General features: G+C 48.4%; 1 protein-coding gene across 4 annotated transcripts in view; it reads right to left on the reverse strand.

The window, feature by feature from the left end:
• LOC135540425 (poly(rC)-binding protein 2-like) overlaps positions 1-24073 on the reverse strand; it is a 193142-nt gene that overhangs the window by 1578 nt on the left and 167491 nt on the right. For 2 of the 4 annotated variants that reach the window (XM_064967048.1, XM_064967050.1), the window contains 2 exons: positions 15813-15868; positions 2299-2468 (listed from right to left, as the gene is read on the reverse strand). In XM_064967048.1, coding sequence (XP_064823120.1) covers positions 2299-2468; positions 15813-15868 — 226 coding nt within the window. Of the gene's footprint in view, positions 1-94; positions 559-2298; positions 2469-15812; positions 15869-24073 lie in introns of those variants that run through there. The other 2 variants (XM_064967052.1, XM_064967049.1) reach the window with 2 other exon arrangements.

The raw sequence follows: 24073 nt of genomic DNA on the forward strand, positions 1-24073 counted from the left end.
GAGGGTGGAGAGAGGGAGGAGGGAGGGAGAGGGGGAGGGTGGAGGGAGGGAGGGTGGAGGGAGAGAGGGGGGAGGGAGGGAGAGAGAGGGGAGGGAGGGAAGGTGGAGAGAGAGAGGGGGGGAGAGAGGGGAGGGTGGAGGGAGGGAGGGTGGAGGGAAGGAGGAAGGAGGGAAGGAGGGAAGGAGGAAAGGAGGAAAGGAGGGAAGGAAGAAAGGAGGGAAGGAGGGAGGGAAGGAGGGAGGGAGGAAAGGAGGAAAGGAGGGAAGGAGGAAAGGAGGGAAGGAGGGAAGGAAGGAAGGAGGGAGGGAAGGAGGGAGGGAGGAAAGGAGGGAAGGAGAGAGGGAGGAAAGGAGGGAAGGAGGAGTACCGGATGGAAACGGGTTAGAAGGTTAAATAAATAACAGACATGTTAAAGAACAAATTAAATAAATTAAATAAAAGGAGATAAAAAAATGTGTGTTTTGCTGGAGGTTGCAACAGATTACTGGAGGGGGGGTCTTTAGGACTCTCATGTGGGGAGTGGATGCTATAAGTCAGGGTGATGGCTTGGGTAGGGGCTTGGGTAAGGGAAACAAATAAGTTCAAAGTTCATTAGAAATTTCCTTATTATTTTAAGATTCGATTATACATATTGCATTTGTCAATATGTAAATAAATATATTGCATATTGCGAATGTATTGTCTGTGTGAATACAATGTGTGACTACTTACTAATATAGTGTAATTACTAATAGAACATGTAGATTGTGTAATTCAGCATGGCTATAATGTATTTTTTAGGATAGAAGAATGATGGAATGTTATGGTAGGACCTTCTAGCCCTACAGTCCAATGTGTTGCACTTCGTACTTATAGGGTATGTTCAAAATGTGGCATTTTAACCTGTCAGATGCAACACCTGGAAGAGGCAGCGAGTGAACTGTCAACGCTCTAGTCGCTGTGTTGATCGGAGGCGAGAGGTCCTCAGAGAGCAGTCACGCAACGTGAATAATCATCACAAGATTAAAAAATATTGTATTTTATCAGTGTGTTAATGCATCATTGTCATACTTGACAGTTTTAGTATCCTAATGCAAATGTGTTGCAATTGTAGTTTTCTAATAGTACGGGTTGTTGTCGTCTCTCTCTCCAACACTCAGTAGTAATTGGTGAACTGAGACATGAATTGGCAACATCACTACAACAACTCCTTTGTTCAAATGTGTAATTTGTGGAGATGAATGTATAAAGATTATCTCATGAACCAGTAGAACTTCTTTCCTGATCATGTGATCTGACCAGGGTTCTTTCCTGATCATGTGACCTGACCAGGGTTCTTTCCTGATCACGTGACCTGACCAGGGTTCTTTCCTGATCACGTGACCTGACCAGGGTTCTTTCCTGATCACGTGACCTGACCAGGGTTCTTTCCTGATCACGTGACCTGACCAGGGTTCTTTCCTGATCACGTGACCTGACCAGGGTTCTTTCCTGATCACGTGACCTGACCAGGGTTCTTTCCTGAATCATGTGACCTGACCAGGGTTCTTTCCTAATCATGTGACCTGACCAGTGGAATGAAAAAGGTGCCACTACTCATTCTAATTTGACAGTATTGTAAGACATATTTTAGAGCCAATTCAATAAGGTGTTGGACTCAAACAGCGCTCTGTACCAGTGTGCACCGGCCCAATTCAAGCACTGCCAGGAAGTGGTCCCGTTGCTGGGGCTACAAGATAATGTACACATCTTGTATCTTATCGCTTATATTGTTGTCCTGCTGGGTGGTGCTTTCTCTTACCAGAGAAGTGGGAGAGGGAGGGGTGGTGCTTTCTCTTACCAGGAGGTGGTGTTGGGTTAAGTTAATGGAGATGGTTGTTCCTGTGATGGTGATGTGTCTGTCGCTCTCCCTCTCTCCTCCCTATCCCCTCCCTCCCTCTCCTCTCCCTCTCCCCTCCCTCCTTCTCCTTCTCCCTACCCTCTCCTCTCCTTCTCTCCTCCCTATCCCCTCCCCATCCCTCCCTCTCCTCTCCCTCTCCCTCTCCCCTCCCTCCTTCTCCTTCTCCCTACCCTCTCCTCTCCTTCTCTCCTCCCTTTCCTCTCTCCTCCCTTTCCCTCTCCCCTCCCTCCCTCCCTCCCTCCCTCCCTCCCTCCCTCCCTCCCTCCCTCCCTCCCTCCCTCCCTCCCTCCCTCCCTCCCTCCCTCCCTCCCTCCCTCCCTCCCTCCCTCCCTCCCTCCCTCCCTCCCTCCCTCCCTCCCTCCCTCTCCCTCTCTACGCCTTGTGTGCTGTGCTCGGTGGTGGCAGAGCTTTGTCTTACCAGGAGGTGATGAGGTATTGGGCCAGGTTGATAGAGATGGGGGTCCCTGTGATGGTGACGGCTCTATCACTGGTGCTGTCCAGCTGGCTACCGATCTTAATCTGAGCCCCTGACGCCTGGCGGATCTCATTGATCTTGGTTCCCTGACGCCCGATGATGGAGCCGATGAGCTGAAGGAGAGAGAGAGGAGAGAGAGAGGAGGTGAGAATGTGGGAGGAGACCTGTGTGTGTTTTCATCTTGGTTCCCTGACGCCCGATGATGGAGCCGATGAGCTGAAGGAGAGAGAGAGGAGAGAGAGAGGAGGTGAGAATGTGGGAGGAGACCTGTGTGTGTTTTGATCTTGGTTCCCTGACGCCCGATGATGGAGCCGATGAGCTGAAGGAGAGAGAGAGAGAGGAGGTGAGAATGTGGGAGGAGACCTGTGTGTGTTTTGATCTTGGTTCCCTGACGCCCGATGATGATCAGGTCAATGATGGAAAGAAACGAGGACGCTTCACCAGACACTTGACAGATCACATCCTTATTACTAAAACCCCAAAGTATTGTGTTGACAATACTAAATGTCCAGGGTACACTTGAAAAACAGATGGCAATGCCAATGTGACTTCCCAGGATAAAGCATACAGTATACCCTCTTCAACATACACGGTGTACAGGGAAATATTCAGACCACTTTGTCCACATTTTGTTACATTACAGCCAAATTCTAAAATGTATTTAAAAAAAAAATATCTCATCAATCTACACACAATACCCAATGATGACAAAGCAAAACACCTGTTGTTGTTGTCTATAAAAACACAAGAAACTGAAATATCACATTTACATAAGTATTCAGACCCTTTACTCAGTACTTTGTTGAAGCACCTTTGGCAGTGATTACAGCCTCGATTGTTCTTGGGTATGACGCTACAAGCTTGGCACACCTGTATTTGGGGAGTTTCTCCCATTCTTCTCTGCAGATCCTCTCAAGCTCTGTCAGGTTGGATGGGGTGCGTTGCTGCACAGCTATTTTCATGTCTCTCCAGAGATGTTCAATTGGGTTCAAGTCCGGGCTCTGGCTGGGCCACCCAAGGACATTCAGAGACTTGTCCCGAAGCCACTCCTGCGTTGTCTTAGCTGTGTGCTTAGGGTCGTTGTCCTGTTGGAAGGTGAACTTTTGCCCCACTCTGAGGTCCTGAATGCTCTGGAGCAGGTTTTCATCAAGAATTTCTCTGTACTTTGCTCTGTTCATCTTTCCCTCGATCCTAACTAGTTTCCCAGTCCCTGCTGCTGAAAAACATCCCCACAGCATGGTGCTGCCACCACCATGCTTAACCTTAGGGATGGTGCCAGGTTTACTCCAGACGTGACACTTTCAGGCCAAAGAGTTCATTCTTGGTTTCATCAGATCAGAGAATCTTGTTTCTCATGGTCTGAGAGTCTTTAGGGGCCTTTTGGCTGTCTAAGCAGGCTGTCATGTGCCTTTTACTGAGGAGTGGCTTCCGTCTGGCCACTCTACCATAAAGACCTGATTGGTGGACTAGTGTTTCTGTTTAGTGGGTCGGACTAGTGTTTCTGTTCAGTGGGTCGGACTAGTGTTTCTGTTCAGTGAGTCAGACTAGTGTTTCTGTTCAGTGAGTCAGAATGGTGTTTGTGTTTAGTGGGTAATATAAATGCAATCGTAAATAAACAGCAGAAATGTAAAATGAGGCATAGCATGTGACTAGTCGTGGCTTAGCTACATTCAAATCGAATCGCTTTTTAGCAGACACTTTATCCAAAGCGACTTACAGTACAGTGAGTTCATTGTTGTAAGTATACACTCAGTGGCCAGTTTATTAGGTACATCATCCCGTTCACAAAAAAAATGGATCACTCTTACAGACAGTGAGTCACGTAACAGTGGCTTGCTATATAAAGCAGGCAGACAGGCATCAAGGCATTCAGTTACTGTTTGATTGAACTTTAGAATGGGCAAAACGAGTGACCTAAGTGAGTTTGAGCGTGGATTGTTCGTCGGTGCCAGGCGCGCCGGTTCTAGTGTCTCAGAAACAGCGGGCCTCCTGGGCTTTTCACGCACGACAGTGTCTAGGGTTTACAGAGAACGGTGCGACAAACAAACATCCAGTCAGCTGCAGTCCTGTGGACGAAAATAGCTTGTCGATGAGAGGTTGAAAGAGAATGTCACAGATGGGCTATTGACAGCAGATGACCACACCAGGTTCCACTCCAATCAGCTAAGAACAGGAAGAAGCAACTCCAACACCGAATAATTGAGGAGTGGAAAAACATCGCCTTGTTCCAGACAAATCTCGGTTCCTGTTGCGTCATGCCGATGGCAGAGTCAGGATTTGACTTAAGCGACATGAGCCCATGGCCCCATCCTGCCTGGTGTCAACCGTACAGGCTGGTGGCGGTGGTGCTATGGTGTGGGAGGTCCCGTGATGGCGATTAAGCAACGTTTCTATGCCCCAAAGAATTCACACTGTGATTGTGGATGACCTAATAAACTGGTCACTGAGTGATTGTGGATGACCTAATAAACTGTCCACTGAGTGATTGTGGATGACCTAATAAACTGTCCACTGAGTGATTGTGGATGACCTAATAAACTGTCCACTGAGTGATTGTGGATGACCTAATAAACTGTCCACTGAGTGATTGTGGATGACCTAATAAACTGGCCACTGAGTGATTGTGGCTGACCTAATAAACTGGCCACTGAGTGATTGTGGATGACCTAATAAACTGGTCACTGAGTGATTGTGGATGACCTAATAAACTGGTCACTGAGTGATTGTGGATGACCTAATAAACTGTCCACTGAGTGATTGAAGCCAACAGGGTCATCCATCCATCAATGGTTATACTCCTCTGTAAACTGGTCATCTCTGTGTACCCATCGCAAAACCCACTGGTTGATGCTTATTTAGAAAACCCTGTTAGGCCTCACTCCCCCCTATCTGAGATATCTACTGCCGCCCTCAACACCCATTCTGCCAGTCACATTCTGTTAAAGGTCCCCAAAGCACACACATCCCTGGGTCGCTCCTCTCTTCAATTCACTGCAGCTAGCGACTGGAACGGGCTGCAACAAACACTCAAACTGGACAGTTTTATCTCCAGCTCTTCATTCAAAGACTCAATTATGGACACTCTTACTGACAGTTGTGATGCTTCTGTGCCCAATAATGTTTGTACCATGTTGTGTTGCTACAATGTTGTTGTTATGTTGTGTTGCTACAATGTTGTTGTTATGTTGTGTTGCTACAATGTTGTTGTTATGTTGTGTTGCTACAATGTTGTTGTTATATTGTGTTGCTACCATGTTGTTGTTATGTTGTGTTGCTACCATGTTGTTGTTATGTTGTGTTGCTACCATGTTGTTGTTATGTTGTGTTGCTACCATGTTGTTGTTATGTTGTGTTGCTACCATGTTGTTGTTATGTTGTGTTGCTACCATGTTGTTGTTATGTTGTGTTGCTACCATGCTGTTATTAGCTGTGTTGCAACCATGCTGTTGTTATGTTGTGTTGCTACCATGCTGTGTTGCTACCATGTTGTTGTTATGTTGTGTTGCTACCATGTTGTTGTTATGTTGTGTTGCTACCATGCTGTTGTTATGTTGTGTTGCTACCATGCTGTGTTGCTACCATGTTGTTGTTATGTTGTGTTGCTACCATGTTGTTGTTATATTGTGTTGCTACCATGCCGTGTTGATTCCATGTTGTTGTTATGTTGTGTTGCTACCATGTTGTTGTTATGTTGTGTTGCTACCATGTTGTTGTTATATTGTGTTGCTACCATGTTGTTGTTATGCTGTGTTGCTACCATGTTGTGTTGCTACCATGTTGTTGTTATGTTGTGTTGCTACCATGTTGTTGTTATATTGTGTTGCTACCATGTTGTTGTTATGTTGTGTTGCTACCATGTTGTTGTTATGTTGTGTTGCTACCATGTTGTTGTTATATTGTGTTGCTACCATGTTGTTGTTATGTTGTGTTGCTACCATGTTGTTGTTATGCTGTTTTGCTACCATGCTGTTGTTATGTTGTGTTGCTACCATGTTGTTGTTATGCTGTGTTGCTACCATGTTGTTGTCATGTTGTGTTGCTACCATGCTGTGTTGCTACCATGCTGTTGTTATGCTGTGCTGCTACCATGTTGTTGTTATGTTGTGTTGCTACCATGTTGTGTTGCTACCATGTTGTTGTTATGTTGTGTTGCTACCATGTTGTTGTTATGCTGTGATGCTACCATGTTGTTGTTATATTGTGTTGCTACCATGTTGTTGTTATATTGTGTTGCTACCATGTTGTTGTTATGCTGTTTTGCTACCATGCTGTTGTTATGTTGTGTTGCTACCATGTTGTTGTTATGCTGTGTTGCTACCATGTTGTTGTCATGTTGTGTTGCTACCATGCTGTGTTGCTACCATGTTGTTGTTATGTTGTGTTGCTACCATGTTGTTGTTATGCTGTGTTGCTACCATGCTGTTGTTATGTTGTGTTGCTACCATGCTGTGTTGCTACCATGTTGTTGTTATGTTGTGTTGCTACCATGTTGTTGTTATGTTGTGTTGCTACCATGTTGTTGTCATGTTGTGTTGCTACCATGTTGTTGTTATGTTGTGTTGCTACCATGTTGTTGTTATGTTGTGTTGCTACCAAGTTGTTGTTATGCTGTGTTGCTACCATGTTGTTGTTATGTTGTGTTGCTACCATGTTGTTGTCATGTTGTGATGCTACCATGTTGTTGTTATGTTGTGTTGCTACCATGTTGTTGTTATGCTGTGTTGCTACCATGCTGTGTTGCTACCAAGTTGTTGTTATGCTGTGTTGCTACCGTGTTGTTGTTATGTTGTGCTTCTACCATGTTGTGTTGCTACCATGTTGTGTTGCTACCATGTTGTATCGCTACCATGTTGTATTGCTACAATGTTGTTGTTATGTTGTGTTGCTACCATATTGTGTTGCTACCATGTTGTTGTTATGTTGTGTTGCTACCATGTTGTTGTTATATTGTGATGCTACCATGTTGTGTTGCTACCACGTTGTTGTTATATTGTGTTGCTACCATGTTGTGTTGCTACCATGTTGTTGTTCTATTGTGTTGCTACCATGTTGTGTTGCTACCATGTTGTTGTTATATTGTGCTGCTACCATGTTGTTGTTATGTTGTGTTGTTTCCACGCTGTGTTGTCATGTGTTGTTGCCTTGCTATGTTGTCATCTTAGGTCTCTCTTTATGTAGTGGAGTGGTGTCTCTCTTGTCGTGATGTGTGTTTTGTCCTGTATTTTTATTTGTAATTCTTTTTTTAATCCCAGCTCCCGTCGCAGCAGGAGGCATTTTGCCGTTTGGTAGACCGTTTGGTAGGCCTTTTGGTAGGGGGTTTGGTAGGCCGTTTGGTAGGCCGTTTGGTAGGCCGTTTGGTAGGCCGTTTGGTAGGCCGTTTGGTAGGCAAATTTGGTAGGCCGTTTGGTAGGCCATTTGGTAGGCCGTTTGGTAGGCCTTTTGCCTTTTGGTAGTGTAATTAAGAATTTGTTCTTAATTGACTTGCCTAGTTAAATAAAGGTTAAATATATATATTTTTTAAATAATCACTAGTCTTGTTTGGAACAATATATCACAGCTCTCAACTTAAACTACAACAGGTTCTGCAGACTGACTCATCTTCCCGTCTCTGCTCTGGGATCGTCTAGTGTTCCTGTAGTCTGGTTCTGCTGTGTCCTGTCTGTGTGTTCTCATCTTCCTGTCTCTGCTCTGGGATCGTCTAGTGTTCCTGTAGTCTGGTTCTGCTGTGTCCTGTCTGTGTGTTCTCATCTTCCCGTCTCTGCTCTGGGATCGTCTAGTGTTCCTGTAGTCTGGTTCTGCTGTGTCCTGTCTGTGTGTTCTCATCTTCCTGTCTCTGCTCTGGGATCGTCTAGTGTTCCTGTAGTCTGGTTCCGCTGTGTCCTGTCTGTGTGTTCTCATCTTCCTGTCTCTGCTCTGGGATCGTCTAGTGTTCCTGTAGTCTGGTTCTGCTGTGTCCTGTCTGTGTGTTTCTCTGGTGTGTGTGTGTTCTCTGGTCTGGTTATTCTCAGAGACAGCAGAGGGCATAGATACGGGGATCTGTCAAAGACAGCCACGCCCAGTGTCAGAGATCAGGGCCAGACCTGGGTTCAAGTACCATTTCGAAATATTTCAAATTCTTGTAGTGTTTGATCTAGTCTAACTTGAGCGATCTAGTCCCACCAACTCGTAGCACGCGCTCCAGCAGGTATATTGCACTGGTCATCTCCAAAGCCAACACTTCCTTTGGCCGCCTTTCCTTCCAGTTCTCTGCTGCCAATGACTGGAACGTATGTGCAAAAATCACTGAAGCTGGAGACTCATATCTCCCTCTCTAACATTAAGCACCAGCTGTCAGAGCCCATCAATGCACCTGTACACAGCCCATCTGTAAATAGCCCACCCAACTACCTCATCCCCATATTATTACTTACCCTCTTTCTCTTTTGCGCCTCAGTATCTCTACTTGCACATCATCCTCTGCACATCCATCCCCACAGTGTTAATGCTAAATTGTAATTATTTTTGCCTCTATGACCGATTTATTGCCTACCTCCATACTCTTCTACATAGTTTTTCTATTTTTTCTATTTATTTATTTTTGTTATTGTTATTGTTGTTATTTGTTATTTGTTTATGTGTAACTCGGTTCTTGTTGTTTTTGTCGCACTGCTTTGCTTTATCTTGGCCAAGTCGCAGTTGCAAATGAGAACTTGTTCTCAACTAGCCTACCTGGTTAAATAAAGGTGGAGGGAAAAAAATAGTCTAACCGGAGTGATCTAGTCTAACCGGAGTGATCTAGTCTAATTGGAGTGATCTAGTCTAACCGGAGTGATCTAGTCTAATTGGAGTGATCTAGTTGAACCGGAGTGATCTAGTCTAATTGGAGTGATCTAGTTGAACCGGAGTGATCTAGTCTATTTGGAGTGATCTAGTTGAACCGGAGTGATCTAGTCTAACCGGAGTGATCTAGTCTAACCAGAGTGATCTAGTCTAACCAGAGTGATCTAGTCTAACCGGAGTGATCTAGTCTAACCGGAGTGATCTAGTCTAACCGGAGTGATCTAGTCTAACCGGAGTGATCTAGTCTATTTGGAGTGATCTAGTCTAACCGGAGTGATCTAGTCTAACCGGAGTGATCTAGTCTATTTGGAGTGATCTAGTCTAACCGGAGTGATCTAGTCTATTTGGAGTGATCTAGTCTAACCGGAGTGATCTAGTCTAACCGGAGTGATCTAGTCTAACCGGAGTGATCTAGTCTAACCGGAGTGATCTAGTCTAATCGGAGTGATCTAGTCTAACCGGAGTGATCTATTCTAATTGGAGTGATCTAGTCTAATCGGAGTGATCTAGTCTAACCGGAGTGATCTAGTCTAATTGGAGTGATCTAGTCTAACCAGAGTGATCTAGTCTAACCAGAGTGATCTAGTCTAACCGGAGTGATCTAGTCTAACCGGAGTGATCTAGTCTAACCAGAGTGATCTAGTCTAACCGGAGTGATCTAGTCTAACCGGAGTGATCTAGTCTAACCGGAGTGATCTAGTCTAACCGGAGTGATCTAGTCTATTTGGAGTGATCTAGTCTATTTGGAGTGATCTAGTCTAATCGGAGTGATCTAGTCTAACCGGAGTGATCTAGTCTAATTGGAGTGATCTAGTTGAACCGGAGTGATCTAGTCTAATTGGAGTGATCTAGTTGAACCGGAGTGATCTAGTCTATTTGGAGTGATCTAGTTGAACCGGAGTGATCTAGTCTAACCGGAGTGATCTAGTCTAACCAGAGTGATCTAGTCTAATTGTAGTGATCTAGTCTAACCGGAGTGATCTAGTCTAACCGGAGTGATCTAGTCTAATTGTAGTGATCTAGTCTAACCGGAGTGATCTAGTCTAACCGGAGTGATCAAGTCTAACCGGAGTAATCTAGTCTAATTAGAGTGCCAGCTTCCAGGTGCGTGAGAGGTTTTTGCACTTTTGCAACTACTCTATTGTTCTCACTGGTGCCAGTCAAGCCCAGATATTTCACTATTTGAAATGACAAAAAAAAAATGATTTCAAAAAGGTATTTGAACCCAGGTCTGAGAGGAAGCCCCGCACAGCGTCAGTGTCAGGGAAGAGGGCCTTTGTAGAGAGAGGGGGCCCTGATGTCAGGAGTGAGGCCGCTGATCTAGAGAGAGCCCTATGTCTCTGTGTCTCAAATTACACCCTATTCCCTATGTAGTGCACTACTTTTCTTTACCAGGACTCATAGGGCTCTGGTCATAGTGTACTATATAGGGAATAGGGCTCCATTTGGGATACAGACCCTCCCTGTCATGTCTGAGGCCTGGACAGTGATGAAGTGACACCAACATGGACGTGTTGGCAGGTCGGCATGCTGAGCTAAAGGACAGACCTCCTTTTCATCTCCTTTTGTTCTCCCCTCACTCGCTCTCCTCTCGTCACTCTCCTCTCTCCCTCCCTCCGTACTTCTCCCATCCTCCTTCCCTCCCTCCTCTCCTCTCGTCACTCTCCTCTCTCTCCCATCCTCCTTCCTTCCCTCCCTCTGACTCCCTCCCTCCCTCCTCTCCTCTCTCTCCCATCCTCCCTCCCTCTGCCTCCCTCCCTCCTCTCCTCTCCCCCCTCCTTTCCCCCACTGTGGTCTATTAATGGCCTGCTGATTATTTGGGGGGACTAAGCTAAGTGCCCACAGATAAGTACCAGGTCAAAACCACTTTGTCTGTGTGACTGTTGGCTCCCAACCCTTCCCCATATTACTGTATAGCACAGGACTCAGTTGATCTCATTCTGATGTTAGAGAGGGGGAAAAAACGGGGTTATTTTGGGCGGATTCCCTGCTGCAGTTGTAATGTGAAACGGCTTATGATGTGGAGCTGGTGGACACAAGCACACACACACATCCCCCCCCAAATAAAGCCCCTCCAGGCCTTTAGGACATTCTCAGCAGTGTGTGCCCGTCGGGCTTATTGTCTCAATGCCTCTGTGCTTCAGTCTCTCTCTCTCTCTCTCTCTCTCTCTCTCTCTCTCTCTCTCTCTGTCTCTCTCTGTCTCTCTTTCTCTCTCTCTCTCTCTCTCTCTCTCTCTCTCTCTCTCTCTCTCTCTCTCTCTCTCTCTCTCTCTCTCTCTCTCTCTCTCTCTGTCTCTCTCTGTCTCTCTTTCTCTCTCTCTCTCTCTCTCTCTCTCTCTCTCTCTCTTCTCTCTCTCTCTCTCTCTCTCTCTCTCTCTCTCTCTCTCTCTCTCTCTCTCTCTCTCTCTCTCTCTCTCTCTCTCTCTCTCTCTCTCTCTCTCTCTCTCTCTCTCTCTCTCTCTCTCTCTCTCTCTCTCACACTCACCCATCTTTCCCACTCTCTCTCTTTCTCCTCGTTCCCTCTCTCGTTCCCTCTCTACCTTATTCTTATTCATATTGTTCTCCTTCTGATAGAGAGGGGGTTTGGTGGAGAGACATTGAGTTGCGACCTTATCGAACACGATTAGAAACTTTATCCATCAAGGTTTTGAGGCATGTTAGAACATTGAATCTTTAATGCGAAGGGCCCTCTGTAATGGAAGTCCACGGAAACACAATGACAGAATGCCAAACAATGGCTGCGTGAGAGAACGTTACCAATCCCTCAAATCCTTCTTCTGCTCTTTTGTTTTTCTCTCAAAGCGTATTGGAGGAGAGGATCCAAGGTCCCTTCCTCTGACTTACGACCCACAATGAGCTTTGAGAGGAATTGAGGAAACAAGGACGGCCGAAAGCAAGGATTTGATAACCGGAAACATTTTCAGACACAGACAATATATTAACAACGTGGGACAAAAGTAACGCTGTCTCCTTGTCTATATAAATATTCAGAGTCTCAATTACAATGACTTGAAACACAGACCTAAAATCAACACCCCTCCTTTCATTTTAGATAGACGTTTATCCTCATCCTCCCTGCCCTGACCTTCATCCTGCCCTGACGTTCATCCTGCCCTGACCTTCATCCTGCCCTGACGTTTATCCTCATCCTCCCTGCCCTGACGTTCATCCTCATCCTCCCTGCCCTGACGTTTATCCTCATCCTCCCTGCCCTGACGTTCATCCTCATCCTCCCTGCCCTGACGTTCATCCTCATCCTCCCTGCCCTGACGTTTATCCTCATCCTCCCTGCCCTGACGTTTATCCTGCCCTGACCTTCATCCTGCCCTGACCTTCATCCTGCCCTGACCTTCATCCTGCCCTGACCTTCATCCTGCCCTGACGTTTATCTTCATCCTCCCTGCCCTGATGTTCATCCTCATCCTCCCTGCCCTGACGTTCATCCTCATCCTCCCTGCCCTGACGTTCATCCTGCCCTGACCTTCATCCTGCCCTGACGTTTATCTTCATCCTCCCTGCCCTGATGTTCATCCTCATCCTCCCTGCCCTGACGTTCATCCTCATCCTCCCTGCCCTGACGTTCATCCTCATCCTCCCTGCCCTGACGTTCATCCTCATCCTCCCTGCCCTGACGTTCATCCTCATCCTCCCTGCCCTGACGTTCATCCTCATCCTCCCTGCCCTGACGTTCATCCTCATCCTCCCTGCCCTGACGTTCATCCTCATCCTCCCTGCCCTGACGTTCATCCTCATCCTCCCTGCCCTGACGTTCATCCTCATCCTCCCTGTCCTGACCTTCATCCTGCCCTGACGTTCATCCTCATCCTCCCTGTCCTGACATTCATCCTCATCCTCCCTGCCCTGACGTTCATCCTCATCCTCCCTGTCCTGACCTTTATCCTCATCCTCTCTGCCCTGACGTTCATCCTCATCCTCCCTGCCCTGACGTTCATCCTCATCCTCCCTGCCCTGACCTTCATCCTCATCCTCCCTGTCCTGACCTTCATCCTGCCCTGACGTTCATCCTCATCCTCCCTGCCCTGACGTTCATCCTCATCCTCCCTGCCCTGACGTTCATCCTCATCCTCCCTGCCCTGACGTTCATCCTCATCCTCCCTGTCCTGACGTTCATCCTCATCCTCCCTGCCCTGACCTTCATCCTCATCCTCCCTGTCCTGACCTTCATCCTGCCCTGACGTTCATCCTCATCCTCCCTGCCCTGACGTTCATCCTCATCCTCCCTGTCCTGACCTTCATCCTGCCCTGACGTTCATCCTCATCCTCCCTGCCCTGACGTTCATCCTCATCCTCCCTGTCCTGACCTTCATCCTCATCCTCCCTGTCCTGACCTTCATCCTGCCCTGACGTTCATCCTCATCCTCCCTGCCCTGACGTTCATCCTCATCCTCCCTGCCCTGACGTTCATCCTCATCCTCCCTGCCCTGGCAGCTATGTAGGATGGATGACTAGGGTAAACTTCAGAACCATGCAGTCCTCCCTTCTGACATCTAGGGACAGAAATAACAAAGGCCAGCATATCAGGGCACTTCTCCAGGAGTGTTGGGTGGTGATATCAGTGGCTGGTGGAATTTGTTTGGGAAGCCCCATGCTCTGGCTCTGTCTCATGTCTAAAGTATGTGTTCCCCCCTCCCCCGCACTATGTCCTGCCACTTCCCCCACCTCTAGAGTCTACACTGTCTATGCTGGGCCATGCTGAGTTGGGCTGGGGCGGGGCTGGGGGAGGGGCTGGGCCATGCTGAGTTGGGCTGGGGAGGGGCTGGGGGAGGGGCTGGGAAGGGGCTGCGCCATGCTGAGTTGGGCTGGGGAGGGGCAGGGGAGGGGCTGGGGAGGGGCTGGGCCATGCTGAGTTGGGCTGGGGAGGGGCTGGGGGAGGGGCTGGGGGAGGGGCTGGGCCATGCAGAGTTGGGCTGGAGAGGGGCTGGGGAGGGGAAGGGCTGGGGGAGGGGCTGGGACATGCTGAGTTGGGCTGGGGAGGGGCTGGGGGAGGGGCTGGGCCATGCTGAGCTGGGCTGGGGATGGGCAGGGAGAGGGTTGGGGGGGGGGGGCTGGGGAGGGACGAGGAAAGGGCTGAGCTGGGGGCTGTGGAGGGAATTGGGTAGTGAAGCCTAGGCTGGGGAGGGCTGTCCTGGGCTGTGCTGAGCAGGGGAGGGCTGTCCTGGGCTGGGGTGAGCTGTACTTTATTGTGTGGAAAGAGGGCTCAGTTGAAAGCCCTTTGGTTGCTTTATTTAGTGTTCTGTTTTGACAGCCCAGAGCCTTTCAATATGACAAACTACATGAGTGGATGTAGTTCTAACTCATAGAACAGACATTTGGATGGAGAGACATGAAAGAAGGAGGGAGGGAGGGCAAGAGAGAGACAGAGAGATAACAAGAGAGAGAGAGAGAAAGAGAAAGACAGAGCCCCAGGACAGCAGCACAATTAGACCTAACCAAATCATGAGAAAACAAAAAGATAATTACTTGACACATTGGAAAGAATTAACAAAAAAACAGAGCAAACTAGAATGCTATTTGGCCCTACACAGAGAGAACACAGCGGCAGAATACCTGACCACTGTGACTGACCCAAACTTAAGGAAAGCTTTGACTATGTACAGACTCAGTGAGCATAGCCTTGCTATTGAGAAAGGTCGCCGTAGGCAGACATGGCTCTCAAGAGAAGACAGGCTATGTGCTCACTGCCCACAAAATGAGGTGGAAACTGAGCTGCACTACCTAACCTCCTGCCCAATGTATGACCATATTAGAGAGACATATTTCCCTCAGAAATAAGAATTCGAAAACAAATGCAATTTTGAAAAACTCCCATATCTACTGGGTGAAATTCCACAGTGTGCCATCAGAGCAGCAATATTTGTGACCTGTTGCCACGAGAAAAGGGCAACCCATATGCTTGTTTATTTTATCTTGTGTCCTTTATCATTTGTACATTGTTAAAACACTGTATATATAACATGACATTTGTAATGTCTTTATTGTTTTGAAACTTCTGTATGTGTGATGTCTACTGTTAATTTTTATTGTTTATTTCACTTTATATATTATCTACCTTACTTGCTTTGGCAATGTTAACACATGTTTCCCATGCCAATAAAGCCCTTGAATTGAATTGATAGAGAGATAACGAGAGAGAGAGAGAGACAGAGAGACAGAGAGAGAGAGAGATAACGAGAGAGAGAGAGAAAGAGAGACAAAGAGAGAGAGAGAGACAGAGAGAGAGAGAGACAGAGAGAGAGAGAGAGAGAGAGAGAGAGATAACGAGAGAGAGAGAGAGAGATAACGAGAGAGAGAGAGATAACGAGAGAGAGAGAGAGATAACGAGAGAGAGAGAGAGATAACGAGAGAGAGATAACGAGAGAGAGAGAGAGAGAGAGAGAGAGAGAGAGAGAGAGAGAGAGAGAGAGAGAGAGAGAGAGGTGACATCGTTACGAAGTCATTTCAACACTCCAAGCCCAGTTTTGCCCGTTGGGTTTAGAGGCAACATTGGAATGAATCAGAGAACAGAGGACAGCTCTGGAATGAGTAGTAGGCGGGTGTCTGACTGAATAACATTGGGCAAGATTGTTATGTGGCAATGTTTCCTACAAAGCAGACAAAGTATTGCTAGCTGTACTTACGTCGTTAGGAATGAGCAGTTCCTGAGATGTAGTCTGGGAATTGGACTCCATTCCTGCTGGGAGAAAAGAAGAGGTAAACTAAACCCCTGGGGAATCACACAGTAAAACATTATGTGTAACAGTGTAACTTTAAACCGTCCCCTCGCCAATACCCGGGCGCGAACCAGGGACCCTCTGCACACATCAACAACAGTCACCCACCAAGCATCGTTACCCATCGCTCCACAAAAGCCAGAGCAAGGGGAACTACTACTTCAAGGTCTCAGAGCAAGTGACGTCACCGATTGAAACGCTATTTAGCGCGCACCGCTAACTCAGCTAGCACCGCTAACTCAGCTAGCACCGCTAACTCAGCTAGCACCGCTAACTAAGCTAGCCGTTTCACATCCGTTACATATGCAGTTCACAGGAAAAACCCAATTATAACATGAGCAGTAACACAGTAAAAAAAAAAACCCACAAAAATATAACACCTCACAAACGCTATAATCTTCATGTCCTGGTGATCTTTCTGCTGTTGGACACCATCACCTCTCTGAAGGACACCACCACCTCTCTGAAGGACACCATCACCTCTCTGAAGGACACCATCACCTCTCTGAAGGACACCACCATCACCTCTCTGAAGGACACCACCATCACCTCTCTGAAGGACACCATCATCACCTCTCTGAAGGACACCACCATAACCTCTCTGAAGGACACCATCACCTCTCTGAAGGACACCACCATCACCTCTCTGACGGACACCACCATCACCTCTCTGAAGGACACCACCACCTCTCTGAAGGATACCATCACCTCTCTGAAGGACATCACCATCACCTCTCTGAAGGACACCACCATCACCTCTCTGAAGGACACCACCATAACCTCTCTGAAGGACACCATCACCTCTCTGAAGGACACCACCATCACCTCTCTGACGGACACCATCATCACCTCTCTGAAGGACACCACCATAACCTCTCTGAAGGACACCATCACCTCTCTGAAGGACACCACCATCACCTCTCTGACGGACACCACCATCACCTCTCTGAAGGACACCACCACCTCTCTGAAGGATACCATCACCTCTCTGAAGGACACCACCATCACCTCTCTGAAGGACACCACCATCACCTCTCTGAAGGACACCACCATCACCTCTCTGACGGACACCACCACCTCTCTGAAGGACACCATCACCTCTCTGAAGGACACCACCATCACCTCTCTGAAGGACACCACCATCACCTCTCTGAAGGATACCATCACCTCTCTGAAGGACACCACCATCACCTCTCTGAAGGACACCACCATCACCTCTCTGACGGACACCACCATCACCTCTCTGAAGGACACCATCACCTCTCTGAAGGACACCACCACCTCTCTGAAGGACACCATCACCTCTCTGAAGGACACCATCACCTCTCTGAAGGACACCACCATCACCTCTCTGAAGGACACCATCATCTCTCTGAAGGACACCACCATCACCTCTCTGAAGGACACCACCATCACCTCTCTAAAGGACACCACCATCACCTCTCTGAAGGACACCATCATCACCTCTCTGAAGGACACCACCATCACCTCTCTGAAGGACACCATCACCTCTCTGAAGGACACCATCACCTCTCTGAAGGACACCATCACCTCTCTGAAGGACACCACCATCACCTCTCTGAAGGACACCATCACCTCTCTGAAGAACACCACCATCACCTCTCTGAAGGACACCATCACCTCTCTGAAGGACACCACCATCACCTCTCTGAAGGACACCATCACCTCTCTGAAGGACACCACCATCACCTCTCTGAAGGACACCATCACCTCTCTGAAGGACACCACCATCACCTCTCTGAAGGACACCACCATCACCTCTCTGAAGGACACCATCACCTCTCTGAAGGACACCACCATCACCTCTCTGAAGGACACCATCACCTCTCTGAAGGACACCACCATCACCTCTCTGAAGGACACCATCACCTCTCTGAAGGACACCACCATCACCTCTCTGAAGGACACCACCACCTTTCTGAAGGACACCATCACCTCTCTGAAGGACACCACCATCACCTCTCTGAAGGACACCATCACCTCTCTGAAGGACACCACCATCACCTCTCTGAAGGACACCACCACCTCTCTGAAGGACACCATCACCTCTCTGAAGGACACCACCATCACCTCTCTGAAGGACACCACCACCTCTCTGAAGGACACCATCACCTCTCTGAAGGACACCACCATCACCTCTCTGAAGGACACCACCACCTCTCTGAAGGACACCATCACCTCTCTGAAAGACACCACCATCACCTCTCTGAAGGATACCATCACCTCTCTGAAGGACACCACCATCACCTCTCTGAAGGACATCACCATCACCTCTCTGACGGACATCACCATCACCTCTCTGACGGACATCACCATCACCTCTCTGACGGACACCACCATCACCTCTCTGAAGGACACCACCACCTCTCTGAAGGACACCATCACCTCTCTGAAGGACACCACCATCACCTCTCTGAAGGACACCATCACCTCTCTGAAGGACACCATCACCTCTCTGAAGGACACCACCATCACCTCTCTGAAGGACACCACCATCACCTCTCTGAAGGACACCATCACCTCTCTGAAGGACACCACCATCACCTCTCTGAAGGACACCATCACCTCTCTGAAGGACACCACCATCACCTCTCTGAAGGACACCATCACCTCTCTGAAGGACACCACCATCACCTCTCTGAAGGACACCACCACCTCTCTGAAGGACACCATCACCTCTCTGACGGACACCACCATCACCTCTCTGAAGGACAACATCACCTCTCTGAAGGACACCACCACCTCTCTGAAGGACACATCACCTCGCTGAAGGACACCACCATCACCTCTCTGAAGGACACCATCACCTCTCTGAAGGACACCATCACCTCTCTGAAGGACACCACCATCACCTCTCTGAAGGACACCACCATCACCTCTCTGAAGGACACCATCACCTCTCTGAAGGACACCACCATCACCTCTCTGAAGGACACCACCATCACCTCTCTGAAGGACACCATCACCTCTCTGAAGGACACCACCATCACCTCTCTGAAGGACACCACCACCTCTCTGAAGGACACCATCACCTCTCTGAAGGACACCACCATCACCTCTCTGAAGGATACCATCACCTCTCTGAAGGACACCACCATCACCTCTCTGAAGGACACCACCATCACCTCTCTGACGGACACCACCATCACCTCTCTGAAGGACACCATCACCTCTCTGAAGGACACCACCACCTCTCTGAAGGACACCATCACCTCTCTGACAGACACCACCATCACCTCTCTGAAGGACACCACCATCACCTCTCTGAAGGACACCACCATCACCTCTCTGAAGGACACCATCACCTCTCTGAAGGACACCACCACCTCTCTGAAGGACACCATCACCTATCTGAAGGACACCACCATCACCTCTCTGACGGACACCACCATCACCTCTCTGAAGGACACCATCACCTCTCTGACGGACACCACCACCACCTCTCTGAAGGACACCATCACCTCTCTGAAGGACACCACCACCTCTCTGAAGGACACCATCACTTATCTGAAGGACACCACCATCACCTCTCTGACGGACACCACCATCACCTCTCTGAAGGACACCATCACCTCTCTGAAGGACACCATCAACTCTCTGAAGGACACCACCATCACCTCTCTGAAGGACACCATCACTTCTCTGAAGGACACCACCATCACCTCTCTGAAGGACACCACCACCTCTCTGAAGGACACCATCACCTCTCTGAAGGACACCACCATCACCTCTCTGACGGACACCACCATCACCTCTTTGAAGGACACCATCACCGTCTCTACTCTCCTGTCTCTACTGTCTCTACTGTCCTTTCTCTACTGTCTCTACTGTCCTTTCTCTACTCTCCTGTCTCTACTGTCTCTACTATCCTGTCTCTACTGTCTCTACTGTCCTGTCTCTACTGTCCTGTCTCTACTGTCTCTACTGTCCTGTCTCTACTGTCTCTATTGTCTCTACTGTCCTGTCTCTACTGCCCTGTCTCTACTGTCTCTACTGTCCTGTCTCTACTCTCCTGTCTCTCCTGTCTCTACTCTCCTGTCTCTACTCTCCTGTTTCTACTGTCTCTACTGTCCTGTCTCTCCTGTCTCTACTCCCCGGTCTCTACTCTCCTGTCTCTACTGTCTCTACTCTCCGGTCTCTACTCTCCTGTCTCTACTGTCCTGTCTCTGCTCTCCAGTCTCTACTGTCCTGTCTCTCCTCTCCTGTCTCTACTCTCCTGTCTCTACTTTCCGGTCTCTACTGTCCGGTCTCTACTGTCTCTACTGTCCGGTCTCTACTGTCTCTACTGTCCGGTCTCTCCTCTGCTGTCTCTACTGTCCTGTCTCTACTCTCCTGTCTCTCCTGGCCGGTCTCTACTGTCCGGTCTCTCCTCTGCTGTCTCTACTGTCCTGTCTCTACTGTGTCTACTGTCCTGTCTCTACTATCCTGTCTCTACTGTCTACTGTCCGGTCTCTCCTCTGCTGTCTCTACTGTCCTGTCTCTACTCTCCTGTCTCTACTCTCCTGTCTCTACTGGCCGGTCTCTACTGTCTCTACTGTCCGGTCTCTACTGTCTCTACTGTCCGGTCTCTACTGTCTCTACTGTCCGGTCTCTCCTCTGTTGTCTCTACTGTCCTGTCTCTACTCTCCTGTCTCTACTGTCCGGTCTCTACTGTCTCTACTGTCCTGTCTCTACTGTCTCTACTGTCCGGTCTCTACTGTCTCTACTGTCCGGTCTCTACTGTCTCTACTGTCCGGTCTCTACTGTCTCTACTGTCCGGTCTCTTCTCTGCTGTCTCTACTCTCCTGTCTCTACTCTCCTGTCTCTACTGGCCTGTCTCTACTCTCCGGTCTCTACTGTCCTGTCTCTACTCTCCTGTCTCAACTCTCCTGTCTCTTACTCTACCGTCTCTCCTGTTTCTACTCTCCGGTCTCTACTCTCCTGTCTCTACTCTCCTGTCTCTACTCTCCTGTCTCTACTCTACTCTCTCTACTCTCCTGTCTCAACTGGCCTGTCTCCCCGGTCTCTACTGTCCGGTCTCTACTGTCCGGTCTCTTCTCTGATGTCTCTACTGTCCTGTCTCTACTCTCCGGTCTCTACTCTCCGGTCTCTACTCTCCTGTCTCTACTGTCCTGTCTCTACTCTCCTGTCTCTACTGTCCTGTCTATACTGTCCTGTATCTACTCTCCTGTCTCTACTCTCCTGTCTCTACTCTCCTGTCTCTACTCTCCTGTGTCTACTCTCTCTACTCTCCGGTCTCTACTCTCCTGTCTCTACTCTCTGTCTCTTCTCTCCTGTCTCTACTCTACTTTCTCTACTCTCCTGTCTCTACTGTCCTGTCTCTACTGTCTCTACTCTCCTGTCTCTACTCTCTGGTCTCTACTGTCCTGTCTCTACTGTCTCCACTGTCCTGTCTCTACTCTCCTGTCTCTACTGTCCTGTCTCTACTGTCTCTACTCTCCTGTCTCTACTCTCCAGTCTCTACTCTACTCTCTCTACTCTCCTGTCTCTACTCAACTCTCTCTACTCAACTCTCTCTACTCTCCTGTCACCACTCTCCGGTCTCTACTCTCCAGTCTCTACTCTCCTGTCTCTACTCTCTCTACTCAACTCTCTCTATTCAACTCTCTCTACTCTCCTGTCTCTACTCTCCGGTCTCTACTCTCCAGTCTCTACTGTCCTGTCTATACTCTCCTGTCTTTACCCCACTGTCTCTACCCTACTGTCTATACTCTCCTGTCTCTACTCTCCGGTCTCTACTCTCCGGTCTCTACTCTCCTATCTCTACTCTCCTGTCTCAACTCTCCTGTCTCAACTCTCTCTACTCAACTCTCTCTACTCTCCTGTCTCTACTGTCTGGTCTCTACTCTCCTGTCTCTACTGTCCTGTCTCTACTCTCCTGTCTCTACTCTTCTGTTTCTACTCTCCGGTCTCTACTCTCCTGTCTCTACTCTCCGGTCTCTACTCTCCTGTCTCTGCTGTCCGGTCTCTACTCTTCTGTTTCTACTCTCTGGTCTCTACTCTCCTGTCTCTACTCTCCGGTCTCTACTCTCCTGTCTCTACTGTCCGGTCTCTACTCTTCTGTTTCTACTCTCTGGTCTCTACTCTCCTGTCTCTACTCTCTGGTCTCTACTCTCCTGTCTCTACTGTCCGGTCTCTACTCTCCTGTCTCTACTGTCCGGTCTCTACTCTCCTGTCTCTACTCTCCTGTCTCTACTGTACGGTCTCTACTCTCCTGTCTCTTACTCTCCTGTCTCTACTGTCCTGTCTCTACTCTCCTGTCTCTACTCTCCTGTCTCTACTCTCCTGTCTCTACTGTCCTGTCTCTACTCTCCTGTCTCTACTCTCCTTTCTCTACTCCCCGGTCTCTACTGTCCGGTCTCTACTCTCATGTCTTTACTCTCCTGTCTCTACTGTCCTGTCTCCACTGTCCTGTCTCTACTCTCCTGTCTCTACTCTCCTGTCTCTACTCTACTCTCTCTACTCTCCTGTCTCTACTGTCTCTACTCTCTCTACTCTTCTGTTTCTACTCTCTCAACTAAGCAAGGACGGGATGTAGAGCGTAGCTTTCTAAACAGTGTTTCTTAATAGACTATAACATTGCCATGACTGGTGAACTTTTTATCTACAACTTAATATAACCCCCCATCCATAACACAGTGAGAATACTCTCTCCTCTCCTCTTTCTTTCTCTCCTCTCCATCTCTCTCTCCTCTCCTCTTTCTTCCTCTCCTCTTTCTCTCCTCTCCATCTCTGCCTCCTCTCCTCTTTCCTCTCTCTCTTGTCTGTATCTCTCCATCTCCCACTGCCACCTCTCCTCTCCTCTTCTCTCTCTTCTCTGTATCTCTCCATCTCCCTCTGCCTCATCTCCCCTTCTCTCTCTTCTATGTATCTCTCATCTCCCTATGCCTCCTCTCCTCTTCTCTCTCTCCATCTCCCCTGCTTTCCTCTCCTCTCCTCTCCTCTTCTCTCTCTTCTCTGTATCTCTCCATCTCCCTCTGCCTCCTCTCCTCTTCTCTCTCTCCATCTCCCCTGCTTTCCTCTCCTCTCCTCTTCTCTCTCTTCTATGTATCTCTCATCTCCCTCTGCCTCCTCACCACTTCTCTCTCTCCATCTCCCCTGCTTTCCTCTCCTCTCCTCTCCTCTTCTCTCTCTTCTATGTATCTCTCATCTCCCTATGCCTCCTCTCCTCTTCTCTCTCTCCATTTCCCTCTGCCTCCTCTCTTCTTCTCTCTCCATCTCCCCTGCTTTCCTCTCCTCTCCTCTTCTCTCTCTTCTATGTATCTCTCATCTGCCTCCTCACCTCTTCTCTCTCTCCATCTCCCCTGCTTTCCTCTCCTCTCCTCTTCTCTCTCTTCTATGTATCTCTCATCTCCCTATGCCTCCTCTCCTCTTCTCTCTCTCCATCTCCCTCTGCCTCCTCACCTCTTCATCTCCCCTACTTTCCTCTCCTCTCCTCTCCTCTTCTCTCTCTTCTCTGTATCTCTCCATCTCCATCTGCCTCCTCTCCTCTTCTCTCTCTCCATCTCCCCTCGTTTCCTCTCATGATTATTTCCTCTGCATCTCTCCTCTCCTCTCTCCTTTTCTCTCTAACCCTAATAAGCTATCATTGTGTTCCTATTATGCATTTGAAAGCTTGTGAAGAATTGCAATAATGCATTTAAAGCACGTAAAAAAAACATTATGAATTTAAAGTCTGAGTCAGCAGACTACACAAGAAGCTACTGTTTAGCCTTCTGTTGAGCCAGCCGACTACACAACAAGCTACTGTAGCCTTCTATTGAGCCAGCAGACTACACACCAGGCTACTGGGTTAGCACTTTGTTGAACCAGCAGACAACACAACAAGCTACTGGTTTAGCATTCTGTTGAGTCAGCAGACAACACAACAAGCTACTGGTTAGCCTTCTGTTGAGCCAGCAGACTACACAACAAGCTACTGGTTAGCTTTCACTACTGGTTTAGCCTTCTGTTGAGCCAGCAGACTACACAACAAGCTACTGGTTAGCTTTCACTACTGGTTAGCCTTCTGTTGAGCCAGCAGACTACACAACAAGCTACTGGTTAGCTTTCACTACTGGTTAGCCTTCTGTTGAGCCAGCAGACTACACACCAAGCTACTGGTTAGCTTTCACTACTGGTTTAGCCTTCTGTTGAGCCAGCAGACT

The sequence above is a fragment of the Oncorhynchus masou genome, chromosome 5 (genome assembly GCF_036934945.1).
Source record: "Oncorhynchus masou masou isolate Uvic2021 chromosome 5, UVic_Omas_1.1, whole genome shotgun sequence".
NCBI lineage: Eukaryota > Metazoa > Chordata > Actinopteri > Salmoniformes > Salmonidae > Oncorhynchus > Oncorhynchus masou.